This window comes from Scyliorhinus canicula, chromosome 1 (genome assembly GCF_902713615.1).
Source record: "Scyliorhinus canicula chromosome 1, sScyCan1.1, whole genome shotgun sequence".
Taxonomy (NCBI): domain Eukaryota; kingdom Metazoa; phylum Chordata; class Chondrichthyes; order Carcharhiniformes; family Scyliorhinidae; genus Scyliorhinus; species Scyliorhinus canicula.
Window position 1 is genome coordinate 268,927,490 of NC_052146.1, and position 19,969 is coordinate 268,947,458.

The 19,969-nt window shown below is 45.5% G+C and overlaps 1 protein-coding gene across 1 annotated transcript in view; it reads right to left on the reverse strand.

Moving 5' to 3' along the window:
- Positions 1-382: 382 nt before the first annotated feature.
- Positions 383-19,969, reverse strand: part of prop1 (PROP paired-like homeobox 1) — a 49,917-nt gene continuing 30,330 nt past the window's right edge. Inside the window, exon 4 of the mRNA XM_038794225.1 lies at positions 383-778. Coding sequence (XP_038650153.1) covers positions 383-778 — 396 coding nt within the window. The remainder of the gene's footprint in view (positions 779-19,969) is intronic.

Here is a 19,969-nt window from a genome sequence, read left to right on the forward strand (position 1 = left end):
TTACTCATTTTCTACGTAGGCGGCACACCATTGCTTATAAACCTTTTATCAGTATCTAAATGAGAAGGGAGATTCCTGCTATGGCACAAATCACAGGATAAAGCATTCGGTTTCTTAATGAGGGAGGAGCGCCACAACTCTTTACTAAAACATAAGCAGCAAGAAGTTCTCGGTATGATTTTAAAAATACATTTTTCCAGTTTGGTAACTGGAAAATTCCTCCCGCATGACCTTCACCAATAGCTCAACTGAAAAACAAATATTGATTTGAGTACATTTGCTTTAAGACAGTTTTCTAACTAAGTGCATAACTAGCAGATAATCAAGGGAGAGGGTTACGTAATGCACCTTGAAAAGTGAGAATGATCTTTGTAGTTGGCAATTAGTTCCAGTGTGCTGGTGGATCCAGACCTGGTACAGGTGGCAGGGAAAGCATTGATGAGGGCAAGCCAGCTGTGGGTGTGTTAATGGAGCGGAGGGGAGTGTACCAGTCGTCATGCTGCCTTGGTGGAGGTGGGGCGGAGGCCAAATGTGCATGAGTACCGGTGCAGGTGAACTGGCTGACAGCTGCTGGAGAGCCATAGGCGCCTGTTGCCATTGAAGAGAAACGTGGTATGTGATTGATGGCATGCGGATAGTGGTACGGCCTGGCTGAAGTAGACACGGGGCAAACACCTGGTATCAGGCCACTGCAGGCCGAGATAACAGTTGGAGGGATTGACTTCTGAATGGCTCGTTCTTGTTTCCGATGCTTTGCGCGTCTGTTCTGAAACCACACCTGAAAGAAAAGGCAAAGATCACATATTTGAATACATACTCATTAACATCGCTAGTTATGGCCCCCAGTTTATATTGTAAAATGCTGATAATCAAGACCCATGTCATTAAGATTAGGGCAGTTCTGCTTGGACATGCAACAGAGGATTTGTGGTGCCCCGTGCTATTAAATTCCTGTTCCAGTTGATTTAGTTCCAGCAATGACTGCCTTTCGGAATCCCTAAACATTGGCTCTGGTCAACCTGTACTGAGCTACCTGGATTTTGATATGTGTCCCTACTGGGAGAAATGCAGGATTCCCTATAAGGCAAGTAAAAATTCTACTTTAATATTAGTTTCTCAATAATGTAAATTGGAGACACTCCAGCATATTGATGGCTTTCTGCACAAATTAGACACTATTGCATTTTTATATAAGCAATAGATGATGTAAAATATACTGAAATCTTATTAAACACGCTTAATTTCTTAACCGAGAACTTGTAGACCAAGGACTGCTTCACTGAAATGTTGCTTAAAAGTTGTGTTAACGAAGCGGCTATCTGAGTAATCCGTCCTGTTGCCCTTTGGATGTAAGCTAAAAGGCCTGATGCTGCATTGCACAAGGAATTGATTTGTTCCTAAACAGAATTCCATTTATGTGGTGTAGATAAATGGCTTGGACAATATCACAAATTATCTATTCCATCTTTTTCTGTTTAATGTTTGTGAAGCACACAGACTTTAATTTCATAGTTTATAACACAATCCAAGATTTCCTTGTTTGCTCAAAAATATACAAGATCACGTTTTAATATTTCCTGTAAAATGTAATGTGTTCCCAATTTTTAAAAACAAATTTTCAATAATGATGTTCAACAACAGTAATTTAGATATATAACACCATTAATTTAGAAATAATACAAAACATTACTCAAAGGAGGAATGAATGCCAGCAGAAGATCTGGAGAAAATGTTGGCAAAATGATAAGTGTTGAACAGAGTGTTTTGAAGTGGTTTGAAAAATAGTGAGATATTTAGGAAGAAGTTCCAAAGATAGAATTGTGGTAGCAAAGAGCTCTGTTACTAATAGTGGAGTTGGAGGATCCAGGGGTGTACAGGAGATCAGAGTTGAGAAATTTGACAACCAGGAACTAGAATTTGACACAGGAGTTGGAGACTGAATATTGAGTGAGGCCATGCAGAAATTTGTGAATGAGGACATTGTCTCAGTAAACCTTGAGCTAACAAAAGGTGGTGGGTATTCAAGTAGCATAGGAAGGTGCGCTTTACTCTTGATCCTCTTCTATCTCCTCTGAGCTCACTTTTCTAATAAGATCCATTTCCTGCTCCCTTGATCACAGTCCCACAAGACAGCTGGCCACATAACTTTGCTTCCTGTGCTGTAGGTTAGCTGGTATTGAAAATGGTTCCTCGAAGGGAGTATCTTTTCATACATCTAATAGGTGTATTCGAGGATTGACTACTTTGTAGTGAATCGGGAGATTTTGGTTGGGGTGGAGGGGGCAGAGCATGCGGGGATAGTTATCTCGGAGTATGCACCCCACTGGCTGGAGATTCGGTTTAGAACGGGACGAGAGCAGAGGCCAGCGTGGAGGTTTGACTGGGGGTTGTTGGCTGATGGAGATTTTTGTGATACGGTGTGGTTTGCAATTAGGGATTATGTGGAGTTGAATGGGGAGGTGTAGGCTGGCACATTTTAAGAAGCACTAAGGGCAGTGGCCCTGGGGAGAAATTGTTTACAGTTCGTGTGAATAAGGAAAGGAAGGCGGAATATTACCGTCCAGTGAGCGAGATAGTGGAGGTGGACAGAATATTCGAGGGTGCCCACCATGGAGGGATTGGCGAGGAGGAAAAAGTTGCAGGAGCAATTTGACAGGCTAACAACGGGGAGGGCGGTCGGGCAACTGCGTAGGGCAAGAGGGGTGCAATAAGAGTATGGGGAGAAGGCGATCCACATCCACAAGGCAATCTTAGTGTCATCTGCAAACTTGCTAATCAGACCACCTATACCTTCCTCCAGATCATTTATGTATATGTGGGTGGTGAGGGATACCACTGGTGTCCCCGCTGACTATACCTGGGGGAAGTGCACCCAACTCCAGCTCCTCACAGACCGTGTTCTGGAGCTGGATGAACTTCGGATCATCCGGGAGGCAGAGGGGGTTATCGAGAAGAGTTACAGGGAGGTAGCCACACCAAAGGTACTGGACAAGAGTAGCTGGGTTACAGTCAGGGGAAAGAAAACTAACAGGCAGACAGTGCAGGGATCCCTCGTGGCCGTTCCCCTTCAAATCAAGTATACCGTTTTGGATGCTGTTGGGGGGATGACCTACCGGGGGAAGGCCCCAGCGGCCAGGTCTCTGGCACTGAGTCTGGCTCTGGGGCTCAGAAGGGAAGGGGGGAGCATAGAAAAGCAATAGTAATAGGAGATTCAATGGTTAGGGGAATAGATAGGAGATTCTGTGGTCGCGAGCGAGACTCCCGAAAGGTATGTTGCCTCCCGGGTGCCAGGGCCAGGGATGTCTCGGATCGTGTCTTTAGGATCCTGAAGGGGGAGGGTGAGTCGCCAGAAGTCGTGGTGCACATTGGTACCAACGACGTAGGTAGGAAAAAGGGTGTGGAGGTAATAAACAAGTTTAGGGAGTTAGGCTGGAAGTTAAAGGCCAGGACAGACAGAGTTGTCATCTCTGGTTTGTTGCCGGTGCCACGTGATAGCGAGGCTAGGAATAGGGAGAGAGTGCAGTTGAATACGTGGCTGCAGGAATGGTGTAGGAGGGAGGGCTTCAGGTATTTGGATAATTGGAGCGCATTCTGGGGAAGGTGGGACCTGTACAAGCAGGACGGGTTGCATCTGAACCAGAGGGCACCAATATCCTGGGGGGGGGGGGGGGGTTTCTAGTACTTCGGGAGGGTTTAAACTAATTTGGCAGGGGAATGGGAACCGGATCTGTAGCCCAGCAACTAAGGAAGCCGATATTCAGGACGCCAAAGCACGTAGTGATGCAGTGGGGAAGGTAACACTGACAAAGGAGAGTACTTGCAGGCAAGGAGATGGGTTGAAGTGTGTATACTTTAATGCAAGAAGCATCAGGAATAAGGTGGGTGAACTTAAGACATGGATCGGTACTTGGGACTACGATGTGGTGGCCATCACGGAACCTTGGATAGAAGCGGGGCAGAAATGGTTGTTGGAGGTCCCTGGTTATAGATGTTTCAACAAGATTAGGGAGGATGGTAAAAGAGGTGGGGGGTGGCATTGTTAATTAGAGATAGTATAACAGCTGCAGAAAGGCAGGCTGCAGAAAGGCAGTTCGAGGGGGATCTGCCTACTGAGGTAATATGGGTTGAAGTCAGAATTAGGAAAGGAGCAGTCACCTTGTTGGGAGTTTTCTATAGGCCCCCCAATAGCAGCAGAGATGTGGAGGAACAGATTGGGAAACAGATTTTGGAAAGGTGCAGAAGTCACAGGGTAGTAGTCATGGGTGACTTCAACTTCCCAAACATCGAGTGGAAACTCTTTAGATCAAATAGTTTGGATGGGGTAGTGTTTGTGCAGTGTGTCCAGGAAGCTTTTCTAACACAGTATGTAGATTGTCCGACCAGAGGGGAGGCCATATTGGATTTAGTACTTGGTAATGAACCAGGGCAGGTGATAGATTTGTTAGTGGGGGAGCATTTTGGAGGTAGTGACCACAATTCTGTGACTTTCACTTTAGTTATGGAGAGGGATAGGTGTGTGCACCAGGGCAAGGTTTATAATTGGGGGAAGGGTAAATACAATGCTGTCAGACAAGAATTGAAGTGCAGAAGTTGGGAACATAGGCTGTCAGGGAAGGACACAAGTGAAATGTGGAACTTGTTTAAGGAACAGGTACTGCGTGTCTTTGATATGTATGTCCCTGTCAGGCAGGGAAGAGATGGTCGAGTGAGGGAACCATGGTTGACGAGAGGTTGAATGTCTTGTTAAGAGGAAGAAGGAGACTTATGTAAGGCTGAAGAAACAAGGTTCAGACAGGGCGCTGGAGGGATACAAGATAGCCAGGAGGGAACTGAAGAAAGGGATTAGGAGAGCTAAGAGAGGGCATGAAAAATCTTTGGCAGGTAGGATCAAGGAAAACCCCAAGGCCTTTTACACATACGTGAGAAATATGAGAATGACTAGAGCGAGGGTAGGTCCGATCAAGGACAGTAGCGGGAGATTGTGTATTGAGTCTGAAGAGATAGGAGAGGTTTTGAACAAGTATTTTTCTTCAGTATTTACAGACAAGAGGGGCCATATTGTTGGAGAGGACAGTGTGAAACAAACTGATAAGCTCGAGGAGATACTTGTCAGGAAGGAAGATGTGTTGCGCGTTTTGAAAAACTTGAGGATAGACAAGTCCCCCGGGCTTGACGGGATATATCCAAGGATTCTATGGGAAGCAAGAAATGAAATTGCAGAGCCGTTGGCAATGATCTTTTCGTCCTCGCTGTCAACAGGGGTGGTATCAGAGGATTGGAGAGTGGCGAATGTCGTGCCCCTGTTCAAAAACGGGAATCGGGAAAACCCTGGGAATTGCAGGCCAGTTAGTCTTACTTCGGTGGTCGGCAAAGTAATGGAAAGGGTACTGAGGGTTAGGATTTCTGAGCATCTGGAAAGGCACTGCTTGATTAGGGATAGTCAGCACGGATTTGTGAGGGGTAGGTCTTGCCTTACAAGTCTTATTGACTTCTTTTAGGAGGTGACCAAGCATGTGGATGAAGGTAAAGCAGTGGATGTAGTGTACATGGATTTTAGTAAGGCACTTGATAAGGTTCCCCATTGTAGGTGTGTGCAGAAAGTAAGGAGGCATGGGATAGTGGGAAATTTGGCCAGTTGGATAATAAACTGGCTAACCGATAAAAGACAGAGAGTGGTGGTGGATGGCAAATATTCAGCCTGGAGCCTAGTTATCAGTGGCGTACCGCAGGGATCAGTTCTGGGTCCTCTGCTGTTTGTGATTTTCATTAACGACTTGGATGAGGGAGTTGAAGGGTGGGTCAGTAAATTTGCAGATGATACGAAGATTGGTGGAGTTGTGGATAGTGAGGAGGGCTGTTGTCGGCTTCAAAGAGACATAGATAGAATGCAGAGCTGGGCTGAGAAGTGGCAGATGGAGTTTAACCCTGACGAGTGTGAGGTTGTCCATTTTGGAAGGACAAATATGAATGCAGAATACAGGGTTAACGGTAGGGTTCTTGGCAATGTGGAGGAGCAGAGAGATCTTGGGGTCTATGTTCATAGATCTTTGAAAGTTGCCACTCAAGTGGATAGAGCTGTGAAGAAGGCCTATGGTGTGCTAGCGTTCATTAGCAGAGGGATTGAATTTAAGAGCCGTGAGGTGATGATGCAGCTGCGCAAAACCTTGGTCAGGCCACATTTGGAGTACTGTGTGCAGTTCTGGTCGCCTCATTTTAGGAAGGATGTGGAAGCTTTGGAAAAGGTGCAAAGGAGATTTACCAGGATGTTGCCTGGAATGGAGAGTAGGTAATACGAGGAAAGGTTGAGGGTACTAGGCCTTTTCTCATTAGAACGGAGAAGGATGAGGGGCGACTTGATAGAGGTTTATAAGATGATTAGGGGAATAGATAGAGTAGACAATCAGAGACTTTTTCCCTGGGTGGAACACACCATTACAAGGGGACATAAATTTAAGATAAATGGTGGAAGATATAGAGGGGATGTCAGAGGTAGGTTCTTTACCCAGAGAGTAGTGGGGGCATGGAATGCACTGCCTGTGAAATTGGTTGAGTCGGAAACGTTAGGGACCTTCAAGCGGCTATTGGATAGGTACATGGATTAGGGTAGAATAATGGAGTGTAGGTTAACTTCTTAAGGGCAGCACGGTAGCATTGTGGATAGCACAATTGCTTCACAGCTCCAGGGTCCCAAATTCGATTTCGACTTGGGTCACTGTCTGTGTGGAGTCTGCACATCCTCCACGTGTGTGCGTGGGTTTCCTCCGGGTACTCCGGTTTCCTCCCACAGTCCAAAGATGTGCAGGTTGGGTGGATTGGCCATGAAAATTGTCCAAAATTCTATGATTAACCTAGGACAAAAGTTTGGTGCAACATCGTGGGCTGAAGGGCCTGTTCTGTTCTGTATTTCTCTATCTCTATCACAAGGATCTCTGTGGAACACCACTGGTCACAGTTCTCCATTTTGAGAAATTCCCTTCCACTTCTACTCTGTCTCCTGTTGCCCAGCCAGTTCTTTATCCAACTAGCTAGACCCCATGAGACTTCACTTTCTCCATCAGCCCTCCCATGGGGAACCTTCTTAAACACCTTACTCAAGTCCATGTATATGACATCTCAGCCCTTCCCTCATCAATCAAATTTGTCACTTCCTCAAAGAATTCTATTAAGTTGGTAAGACATGACCTTCCCTGCACAAAACCATGTTGCCTATCACTGATCAGCCCATTGTCTTCCAAATGGGAATAGATCCTATCCCTCAGTATCTTCTCCAGAAGCTTCCCTACCACTGAGGTCAGGCTCACCGGTCTATAATTACCTGGATTATCCCTGCTACCCTTCTTCAACAGGGGGACAACATTAGCAATTCTCCAGTCCTTCGGTACCTCACCCGTGTTCAAGGATGCTGCAAAGATATCTGTTAAGGCCCCAGCTATTTCCTCTCTCACTTCCCTCAGTAACCTGGGATAGATCCCATCCGGACCTGTGGACTTGTCCACTTTAATGCCTTTTAGAATACCCGACACATCCTCCCTCCTTATGCCGACTTGACCTAGAGTAATCAAACATCTATCCCTAACCTCAACATCCGTCATGTCCCTCTCCTCGGTGAATACCGATGGAAAGTACTCGTTAAGAATCTCACCCATTTTCTCTGACTCCATGCATAACTTTCCTCCTTTGTTCTTGAGTGGGCCAACCCTTTCTCTAGTTACCCTCTTAAGACCATAAGACATAGGAGTGGAAGTAAGGCCATTCGGCCCATCGAGTCCACTCCGCCATTCAATCATGGCTGATGGGCATTTCAACTCCACCTACCAGCATTCTCCCCGTAGCCCTTAATTCCTCGTGACATCAAGAATTTATCTATCTCTGCCTTGAAGCCATTTAGCGTCCCGGCCTCCACTGCACCCCGCGGCAATGAATTTCACAGGCCCACCACTCTTTGGCTGAAGAAATGTCTCCGCATTTCTGTTCTGAATATAAGACCATAAGACATAGGAGTGACATATGAATAAAAAGCTTTGGGATATTCCTTAACCCCGTTTGCTAAAGATATTTCATTAGCCCTCTTGAAATGAAATGGAAATCACTTATTGTCACAAGTAGGCTTCAAATGAAGTTACTGTGAAAAGCCCCTAGTCGCCACATTCCGGCGCGTGTTCGGGGAGGCTGATACGGGAATTGCTCGTTTCAGATTGGTCCTACATTCCCGATATTCTGCCAAAGCTTCGTCTGTCTTCAGTCACCTAGACCTTATGTATGCTTCCTTTTTCCTCTTAGCTGGTCTCACAATTCTACCCGTCATCCATGGTTCCCTAATCTTGCCATTTTTATCCCTCATTTTCACAGGGACATGTCTGTCCTGCACTCTAATCAACCTCTCTTTAAAAGCCTCCCACATATCAAATGTGGATTTACCTTCAAACAGCTGCTCCCAATCCACATTCCCCAGCTCCTGCCAAATTTTGGGATAGATGGCCTTCCCCCAATTTAGCACTCTTCCTTTTGGACCACTCTCGTCTTTGTCCATGAGTATTCTAAAATTTACGGAATTGTGATCTCTATTCCCAAAGTAATCCCCTACTGAAACTTCAACCACCTGGCCGGGCTCATTCCCCCAACACCAGGTTCAGTATGGCCCCTTCCCGAGTTGGGACTATTTACATACTGCTCTAGAAAACACTCCTGGAAGCTACTTACAAATTCTGCTCCATTTAGACCTCTGACACTAAATGTATCCCAGTCAATGTTGGGAAAATTAAAATCTCCTATCACCACCATCCTGTTGCTCCTACATCTTTCCATAATCTGTTTACATATTTGTACCTCTAACTCACGCTTGCTGTTGGGAGGTCTATAGTACAGCCCCAACATTGTTAACGCACCCTTCCTATTTCTTAGCTCTGCCCATATCACCTCACTGCTCGAGTCCTCCATAGTGCCCTCCTTCAGCACAGCTGTGATATCCTCTCTGACCAGTAATGCAACTCCTCCACCCGTTTTACCTCCCTCTCTATCCTGCCTGAATCATCGATATCCTGATATATTTAGTTGCCAATCATGCCCTTCCTATCTACTCTCCTTACAATTGAATCCCCTATGACTATAGCCCTTCCACTCATTTTCCCGTCCTTCTGTACAGCACAGCCAGCCATGGTGCCATGAACCTGGCTACTGCTGCCTTCCCCTGGTGAGCCATCTCCCCCAACAGTATCCAAAACGGTATACCTGTTTTGGAAGGAGATGACCGCAGGTTACACCTGCACTGCCTTCCTGCTTTTTCTCTGCCTTTTGGTCACCCATTCCCTTTCTCCCTCAGCAATCCTAATCTGCGGTATGACCAATTAGCTAAACATGCTATCCACGACCTCAGCATCACGAATACTCCAAAGTGAGTCCATCCGCAGCTCCTGAGCTGTCATGTGGTCTAACGAGCTACAGCTGGACACACTTCCCGCACGTGAAGGAGTCCGGGACATCAGCCACGTCCCTGAGCTCCCACATTGAGCAAGAGGAACATAACACAGGTCTGAGATCTCCTGCAATTTTTTATCTTAAACTTAACTTAGTCCAACTATAATATCAAATAATAGATAAATGAAAAAGGAAAAAAACCGAAAAATTGTTACCAATCACATGATAAAAAGAAATAGAAATAGAGAAACCTTACCTTATCAACACACCTCTTTTTTTTTGGTTAGAGGAGGAGGGCGAGTGGGAGACACTACACATGTAGTGTCTCCTGTTCAGCCGCTGCCCAAATATATCAGTTCACTCACCTTCCCAGAGTGCAATTCGACCGCTCCCACTCAGATCCTCCCTCTCACCGCTCCTGTAAGGTAAGTTTTTAAAAAGGGAAACTTACCTTCCCGACAGCCCCCTGGTTATTGCCCTCGCAGTACTTGCTATAACCTGCTTTGATATAAGTTTGTAATAAAATAAGTTTTTTTTTTAAATGGTTCTCCTCACGTACTCTTCTTTCAAAATGGTGTCAGGTCAGCATCCTTTCCTCAAAGTAAAGACTCTCCGGCCTTCTGTTGTTTTAAATTATAGATCCCCATCTCCAATTTCCCTTACTTCACCAAAGTAGTTAAATGTGTTTTGACCTCCAAATTCATCTTTCCTGCAACTTTATATTTGTATCATTCAGATCAGGTTTCTGCCTCTGCCACAGTGCGGATCTGGCCCTCGTGAAAGTCACATAACAAGTGGCCATGATGCACAATCCTTTGTCATTCTCTTGAATTTCCCAAGGATCACACTTAGAAACACATGAACAGGAGTAGGCCACTCAGCCCATTGAGCCTTCTCCACCTTTCAATGTGATCATGGCTGATCGGACACTTCAATGCCTTTTCACACTATCCCTATAACCATTTATGTTATTGTTAATCAGAAATCTGTCAATCTCTACTTTAAACATACACAATGACTGAGCTTCCACAAACCTCTGGGGTAGAGAATTCCAAAGATCCACAATGCTCTGTGTAAAGACGTTTCTCCCCATCAATCCTAAGTGGTTCCCCTTTATTTTGAAATTGTGTCGACTGGTTCTAGGCTCCCCAATCAAGGGAAACATCTTGCCTGCATTTATCCTTAATATTCCTACAAGTATTTTGTAGGTTTCAATGAGATAGTCTCTCATTCTTCAAATCTCTAGAGAATACAGGCCCAGTTTGCTCAATCTCTCTTCAGAAGACAGTCCCACCATCCCTGGAGCAAGTCTGGTGAACATTCGTTGCACTCCCACTGTGGTGATGATATCCTTTTTGAGGCAAGGGGACCAAAACTACATCGATACTCCTTTGTTATGGATCCCTGGTCAGCTCTCTAAGAGACTGGACCAGGACCATAAGTTTTAAGACGGTGCAGAAAGATCGATGTGTTCCAGGAAGGATAATATAAGAAATGGGGCTTATAAACAAACTTTATTGAAACAAAAGAAAATAAAACAATGTTTAAACTTCAACTCTAACACCAACAGATTACATGTAGTTTCTTAACCTTTACACACTAGTTCTCATGAAACAGCATTTTACCAGATCATGCAGTTCTCATGCTATTTACATAAGAAGACAAAGGCAATGCTTGCATTTATGAAGCAATTTTTCTTCTGTTTAGGGGCATTCGTTCAGGATCCTTTCGACATCCTGCCTCAGTGTCAACTTTCATGACCTCTTTTTCGGTCAATTTCCAAAGCTTTCTCCCATACCTGTTCAAACCAGGATTCTTTTTCTCTTTCTCTCTACACACAAAGGTTCTCTGGGCTTTCTAGCCCACTCCCATTTATACAAAAGAACAGAGTCATGCTATTGATTTGCTACTAACCTCCCATTGACGGCCAAAGAGGCCATCAGACTCTGTAATGGGCTAATAGCTGGTCAGACAGGAGTTTGCCAAAGGACAAAGGATCTGGGGCATCCTTTGTATTCCTACCAACAAGTTTAAGTCTGACTGGGACAATTTAACTTGGCCAGGTTTGGGTGTATCCCTCTGACTCTGTGCTCACAGTTCTTTCCCTCTATATGTTTAATTCTTAAATTGCCATCTTTAATCTAATTTCTGGACCCAATTTCCTAATGTCTCCCTCGCATAATACCTTTGTACTTCTACACTTTCGAATTTCTCACCATTTAGAAAATATTCTGCACATCTGTTCCTTCCACCAAAATGAATTACATCGCGTTTTTCCACATTGTATTCCATCAGCCATGGCTTGCCCACTCTCAAAGTCTGTCCAAATCCTTTTGCAGCCACTTTACAACTTCCTCACAACACACATTCCCACCTAGCTTTGTATCATCCGTTGACCTGGCAATGTTACATTTGGTCCCCACTGTGGTAAATGGCCAACTGCCTGAATTTTATGCCTGGCATAAAATTGGACACTTTAAAATAAGAATTGGACACTTTAAATTAAAACCATAGTCAGAACTACGGTCAGGCCTGATGGGAATTTGAACAGCCAAGTTTGAATATACTGGTCAGAGACAGACAGCTGTGGCCTGTCTGGGCCTTCCCTTCAAACATGACATAGGAAGATAATCAGTCCCATTCAAATGAATCAATTGTTGTGGATTGCCCAGATCAAACTAGAATTCCTGTGGGGGGTGGGGGGGGGGGGGTCCTGGTGTCCTGGTGTCCTGCAGAGTTTCACTCGGCAACTCCATTGGAGGAGACTCAACGGCAGACCGCAGGACAGAAGGAAGCAACGTGCAAAAGAAGGCCCTGAGATTACCGAGACTCAGAGGATTAGGCCCGCAGCTTTATCCAGTTTATCAGCGCAGGTAGCATTAAGAATCTCAGGCACAATATAGTGTGATAATATAGGGGATAAACTGTTTAATTGTGTTTGAAAATTAACTTGGGTTGAATTGTAAACTTATGTCTGTCCTTCGTTCATTTTGCAGATAAGGGCAACTGGGTAAATCATTTGAAGAATAAACTGGTTGAAGTGTCTGAATTTTACAGACAATACCACATACAAATCAATGACCTATATTGTGAACAGTTGGGACCTAAATACTGATCCTTCTGGTACCTCGCTAGTCACAGCCTGCCAATGCGAGAATGACCCATTTATTCCTTACTCTATTTTCTGTATCTAAACCAATCCTTAATCTATACCAGTATGCTGCCTCCTATCCCGTGTGCTTTTATTTAGTTAATCAACCACCTGTGAGGAACATCATCAAAAATCTTCTGAAAATCCAAATTTTTTACATCCTTTGTCAATTTTGTTCATAGCATCCTCAAAAAACTCCCAATAAGTTCAACAGACACAATTTCCCATTTGTAAATCCATGCTAATTATGCTCAATCAGATTGTGATTGTCCAAGTCTCCATTTATCACATCCTTTATAATAGATTCTCGCATTTTCCGTACTATTGATGTACGGCTAACTGGTCTGTAGTTCCGTTTGCTCTCTTTCTCCCCCTTCTTTAATAATGGGGTGGCATTTGCTACCTTCCAATCATCAGGGACCTTTCCAGAATCTATAGAATTTTGGAAGATGATCACCAATGCACCACTATCTCTCTACCAATCTCTTTCAACACTCTGGGATGCATAATACCAGGTCCCAAGGACTAACTTTGAATCACATTAATATCTCCAATATAACCTTATTTATACTAATTTCCTTCAGCAACGCTGTCTCTCTATTCCCTTGGATTTCTACATCTGGGAGATTTCCTGCAACTTCCTCAGTGAAAACAGACACAAAGTAATCATTTAACTTCTCTGCCATTTCTCTCTTCCCCATTATCAATTCTCCTGACTGCCTGTAATGGACCTACATGTCTCAGCCAAACGCTTCCTTTTTATATTCCCATAGAAGCGTTTACAGACCATTTTTATGTTTTTTCCTAGATTGCATTTATATTCTGTTTTCAATTTTTTTTCATCAGATTCTTCACTTTACTATATTCTAAAACCCTCCAAGTACTCAGGTTTACAACTATTTTTGGCAACTTCATAAACCTTTTCTTTTAATCTTGTGCAATCCTTTGTCAACCATGGTTGAGTGGCTTTTGGCGGGCTTTAGCACCTTGAAGGATTGTACAGGTCCTGTCAGTTATCTAATAGTTCTTTGAAGATTATCCATTGTCTGTGCACAGTCATACCCTTTAATGTATTTTTCCAATCCACCTCAGCCAATTTGTCCCTCATCCCTTCATAATTTCCTTTATTCAGCTTTAGCACCCTGCCTTCAGATTGAACTTCCTCACTTTCAAGCAGAAAGTAAAATTCTATCATTAAGGTGGTGGGGGAGGGTGGATTCACGTCCATTCCTGAGTCGGACCTGGCCTACCGTACACTCTGACAGCCTCATCCTGAGCATCCACCCCAAGCAGTAATAATGAGGTTTCATAGCTTCAAATAGAAAGAATGGGTTCTGAGATGGGCGAAGGAGCATCGTGACTTCAAATGGATAGGCCATCAGGTTTTACCAAGACATGGGAACGGAGCTGGTGAAGAAGAGGGCTGAGTTCAACAAAGAAAACGCGGCCCTGTACAAAAATTGAGTCCGATTCGGTGTGATGAACACAGCTCGGTTAAGAGTGACTTTTGAGGGTAAGGACTATTTATTTCATGCGCCGGGAGAGGCAGACTCCTTTGTTAAGAAAGATAGGTTGGGTACACTGATTGAGTTTTTGGCTATTGGCGACGGCCATGTTGAATTGCTGGGGTTCCCTGTTTATTTTTGCATTTTCCTGCTCTTGTTGGGGTTGAATTTTTACAGTATGGGCTCAGGCCTAACCACCGTTTTATACAGCTCCAGCATAGACACCCCGTTCTTAAATTCAATGCCTCGGCTAATAAAGGCAAATATATGATATGCGTTCTTGACCACTGTATTCACCTACTCTGCTACCTTAAGGGACCGGTGTACATGCACAGCAAGATCCCTCTGATCCTTGGTGCTTCCCAGGGTCCTGCCGTTTATCATGTAGCACCTTGTTTTGTTTGTCCTGCCAAGTGCATCACCTCGCACTTAGCCGATTGAATTCCATTTGCCACTGATCAGCTCATCTGAGAAGCCCATCTATATCCTCCTGTAATTGAAGTCTATCCTCACTATTTTCCATTCCGCCAATTTTCGTATCATCCACAAACTTACTGATCAACCCTCTCACATTCATATCTAAATCATTTATATAAACCACAAACAGCAAGGGCCCCAGCACTGATACCTGCGGGACCCCACTAGACACAGATTTCCAGTCAGAAAAACACCCCTTGACCATCGCCCTCTGCTTCCTGCCACTCAGCCAATTTTGGATCCAATTTACCAAATTTCCTTGGATCCCATGGCTCTTACCTTCACTATCAGTCTCTCATGTGGGATCATATCAAAAGTCTTGATGAAATCAAGTGGTGTCAGGTCTGATTGCGGAGGTGGGATGGTCTCCCCCTGTCCTTGGCAGGCAGGGTTCAGACTATTAAAATGATTGCACGCCCGAGATTTTTATTTCTTTTTCCTTCAAGAGACAAATGGAGGCGAGTTCCTGCAGTTTCTAGTGTTGGTGCAATAGTTACTGCATAGTTGCCTTTCTCTCCAGTAAGATTCTTCCTGAATCCAGTGGTGGTGTCCACCCTGAGAATCTGGAAGCAGTTCAGGCAGCGTTTTAAGCTCTGTTCCCTGTCTTTGCCAGGCCCCATCTGCAACAACCACCTTTTCCTGCCAGTGGGTTTGGCCTCGACGTTTAACTCATAGGAGAGGAAGGGTTTGGAGGCCTGTTTGTGGAGAGTAGATTTTCCAGTTTTAAGGATCTGACGAAGAAATTCCAACTGCCTGGTTCCAGTCTTTTCAGATTCACTATTTTTTGCGCAAGGTTTTTCCCTCCTTTCTCTTGGCACCATCCTCTTCCCTCTTGAAGAGGATTTTATGTTTGGGTAGATCTAATTTGGCGATCGGCCGGAGAATCCATTTTTACATTGGAATCGGGGGTGGTGCCGTTTTTCTGATGCTCCGCCCCCTCCGAAACAATGTACTCAAGGAGTACGTCACATGCCATTGGGACGCCCTCAGGACGTCACCTGAGGCCCTCCCCTGATGCTCCGCCCCCGATGGGCCGACTTCCCGACGGCGTCGGTCACGTGTCCGCTCACTTTTTGTAAACCCAGCGTGGCGGCTGCAGACTGTGTCCAGCGCTGCCACAGTCTGGGGAGGGGGTAGCCGGTATGCTAGCAGGGGGGCTTCGGAAGGGGCTGGGAGAACTGGTGGGGGGTGGTCAGGGGGGCAGTTTTTGGCAGACCGGGTTTGCACGTGTCCGGCGCTATGTTGTACGGCACAACCCCCTCTGGCATGCACATGTGTGGACACGGACTCGGCCATTCTGCGTCCGTATCGGCAGGTGGGGGCTTTACGTGGCGCGGCTACTAGCCCCTCACCGGTCACGGAATCGCACTTAGCCACTGAAATGGAGAATCCAGCCCCATGTCTTTCTTACATTTGGAAGAGGTTAAGTACACCATTAGAGGTTCGGTAGAAGGGTTCTACCTAAGGTGGCAGCCATTCATTTCCTATTTCAAGGAACAAGTCACCAACATTTGTTAGAGGGTTTAGTTTAGTTTCTTGGGATTAAGTTAATATGTGCTTTTGCTTTTTAGTCTCGTTCTTTGATTGTGTATCTTCAGTTAATTGTTTTGTATGATTTTGTTTATTATGAAAAACATTTTAATGAACATTTAAAAAAAACTCTACCTCTCCATCTCTTCAATTTATGCCTCCACTGCTTCTGTGCTGTCAGGCTGCCTGTCATAAGGCAAATTTCCCTCAAACATTGGGAAAATGGAATACACCCTATTACCCCCTACACCACCATCCCTTCCAAAGTCTCGTACTTGCCATTGATTCAATTCCCTTTTTAATTTCCATTTTTGGGTTGAATTATTCTGTTCACAACCTTGGCATCATGTTCAATGGTGAGCTGAGCTTTCTATGCTATATCAACTCTACCATAAACGCCAGCTACTTTGAACTCCAAAATACTGTCTTCCTCTGTCTCTCCTTCACTCTATCACTGCTGCAACACTCCCATCATGTCCTGACCTGTTCATTGCAATGGCCCTCTGGCTAACCCTGCACCTTCCAAAAAAATCATTCAAAACTCTGCTGCTCATGTTCTACCCCTCACAATGTCTTGCTCACCAGTCACCCCCTTCTTTCTGATCTACATTGGCACTGGTTCCCCGTTGCTTCTAATTTAAAGTTCTCAACCTTCTGTTGATTTTTTCTTTAGTCATGACTATTCCTATTTCTAGCCTCCTACAGCCCCAGAGCTGCTTCAGAAACCCCTGGCTTTGACTTGTGAATCCTTCTTCCTTTTGCCCCACTATTGGTGACTCTGTCTCATCCAACTTAACCGTGCATTCAGAAGTCATGTTCCTAAACTCCTTTTTAAGACTCTCCATAAAACCTACCTCTTTGACCAAGCCCCGCCAAATATATCTTGACATCATTTTCTTGTTGATTTTGGTACGCTGAGCCTTGGGAACATCGCGATAATATTTACATTTCATTATCTAGTCTCTATGCCTGGGGCAGCACGGTGGAGCAGTGGTTAGCACTGCTGTCTCACGGCACTGTTGCCCGGGTTCGATCCCGGCCCTGGGTCACTGATCTGTGTGGAGTTTGCACATTCTCCCTGTGTCTGCGTGGGTCTCACCCCCACTACCCAAAAAAAAAGATGTGCAGGACAGGTGGATTGGACGCGCTAAATTGCCCCTTAATTGGTAAAAAAAAGATTTGGGTACTCTATAAAAAAAAATATATAAATAAGTCTGTATGCCTGATCACCTCTCACCCGCGGAAGAAATTCTATTCACATCAGCGTGAGGACGTGAATTATGATTGGTCTCCAACAGAATGCAAATGGCAGGCAGAGGTCCCAGAGGAGCTCGGGCAAGTGTATCACTTTGAGGGGAAGAGGATCATATCCGAGCACTACCAGAGCTCTACCGAAGCATTGGCCCCTGTCACTGCTCCAGCACTGCCCCTTGGCACTGCCTGGGTTTGGGGGTGGGGTGCAGGAGGTGGCGGATTGGCTCGCTAAATTGCCCCTTAATTGGGAAAAAAAAATATTTTTTTGTGTATTGGCATGACCATTAAAAACGGTGCACCAATCTTTCAAAAACTAAGTTGCTGCTGGGTGGGTTCAATCAGAGTCCACCCTGCCGATGTGACTTCATGGGTCTCACAGCTTGCCATTGTTCCCAACGATACGGCAGAGAAAGCTGCCGTTGGTGCCGGCGGCATCAACGTCGCATTTCCCGCCACTCGCACTCTGCCAAATACGGGGGCTGGATTCTCCGGTCCCATAGCCGCATGTTTCTCAGCAGCGCCGTTCACTGGAGGCGGAATTCTCCTTTCCGCCACTTGTCAATGGGATTTTCCATTGCAGCCACCCCATACCGCCGGGAAACTCGCAGGCGAGAGTGCGCTGCCAGCGGGACCAGAAAATCCCAACGGCAGAGAATTTCGGCCAGTGAAAATTCCACCAGTTGTACTTTCTGAGAAAAAGTTTTTTTTTATTGAGAGTATCCAATTAATACTTTCCAATTAAGGGGCAAGTTAGCATGACCAATCCACCTAGCCTGCACATCTTTGGGTTGTGGGGGTGAGACCCACGCAGACACGGGGAGAATGTGCAAACTCCACACGGACAGTGACCTAGGGCTGGGATCAAACCTGGGACCTCAGCACCGTAGGCAGCAGTGCTAAACACTGCACCATCGTGACGCCCTTCTGAGTAAAAGTAGACATAGCATTTTGAATGTACACAATTCCAATGCTTCAATCGCAATAAACTGGAGCAGACCAGCTTTCAGCCAAAAAAATCCAAAATTTGCAACCAATCCAAAGCAAGAGTGAATTCTTGCCCAACGTTCCGATGTAACACAGCAGGATGTCTGGATTTCAACAACATAACCAGATTCCTGCTAAGGCACATCTATAAGTACGATTATACATTCATAAGACTACATTTGGCTTATTACAATGCTTTGCCAGCATTCAAATGGAAGGACATTAAACTTAGAATAATTTTTTAAAAACATTTTAAAATAAATTTAAGAGCATCCAATTCTTTTCTATTTTTTTTCCAATTAAGGGGCAATTTAGCCTGGCCAATCCACCTAGCCTGCACATCTTTGGGTTGTGGGGGTGAAACCTACGCAGACACGGGGAGAATGTCCAAACTCCACACGGACAGTGACCCGGGACCGAGATCGAACCCAGATCCTCAGCGCCATAGGCAGCAGTGCTAACCACTGTGCCACATGACGCCCAAACTTAGATTAATAAATACTTTTAAAAACTAAAGGGTAGAATTAAAAGCATTTCTGGCTGGTCTGATACCCCGAAGACTGCCACTCTCGGGCACGGTTCCACCCTCATCCCCACAACCTTGGACATTGCCTCAAAGAAGGCTGTCCAGTCTGGGGCAGGCCCAGAGAATGTGGGTGTGGTTGGCTGGGCCGCCCTGGTACCATTCACATTTGTCCTCCAGCTCCGGGAAGTGAGCTCTGTGCACCACTTTGAACTACATGAGGCTTCGCCTAGCTCAGGAGGAGGTGGAGTTAGCCCTACTCAGTGCTTCACTTCAGAGTCCCCAACCCACTTCCGTCCCCAATTCGTCCTCCCATTTCGGTCTGGCTCTGCCCAGTGGTAGTCTTGCACTATCCAGCAACTATCCGTATATGTTCCCACAGTACCCCGCCTCCTTACTATCCATGTTTATTAGTTCCTCTAGTAGTGTGTCACTCGGGGCCCTGGGGTATCTTGCCGTCTCCTTGTGGTGAAGGTGTTCAATTTGGAGGTGCCCGAGTTCCTGTCCTGTTGGTAGGTTCAGGTCCTCCGTCAGTTCGCCCAAGGTTGCAAGTCTGTCCCCTATGTAAAAATCCCTGATTCTGTCCCCTAAGTAAAAGTCCCCCCATTCTGTCTCCATTTTTTAAAGGTGATGTTGAGCATGGCTGGTGGGAATTTGAGTTTTCCGCAGATGGGGGAACATCTCAGCTAAACCAAAATGCAGCCTCATTTGGTGCCATGTCTTCAGCGTGGCTACCACCACTGGGCAGGATGTGTACTTTGTTGGGAGGGATGGGAGCTCTGCCATTGGCGAGGGCCAGGAGAGTGTTCCCTTGCAAGATGACTCCTCCAGCCTCACACATTCCATGTTGGGTTCTCATATCTATCCCCTCACCCTCTCAGCTGTGGCTGCACCGTGGCTGTATTACATATGAGGAAGAGGACTGACACCCTTGCTTTTGCTTCCTTAATCGCACACCGGAGAATCGTGCGTGACTGGCGATCAGCAGCACCTCCCACAACTGCAGATTGGCTGTCAGATTTGACGGAATTTCTTCACCTGGAGCAGATTAAATACACCATCCAAGGGTTGGATGAGGGCTTCCACAAAGAGTAGGGGCTATTCATCAACCTGTTCCAAGACCTGTTTGAG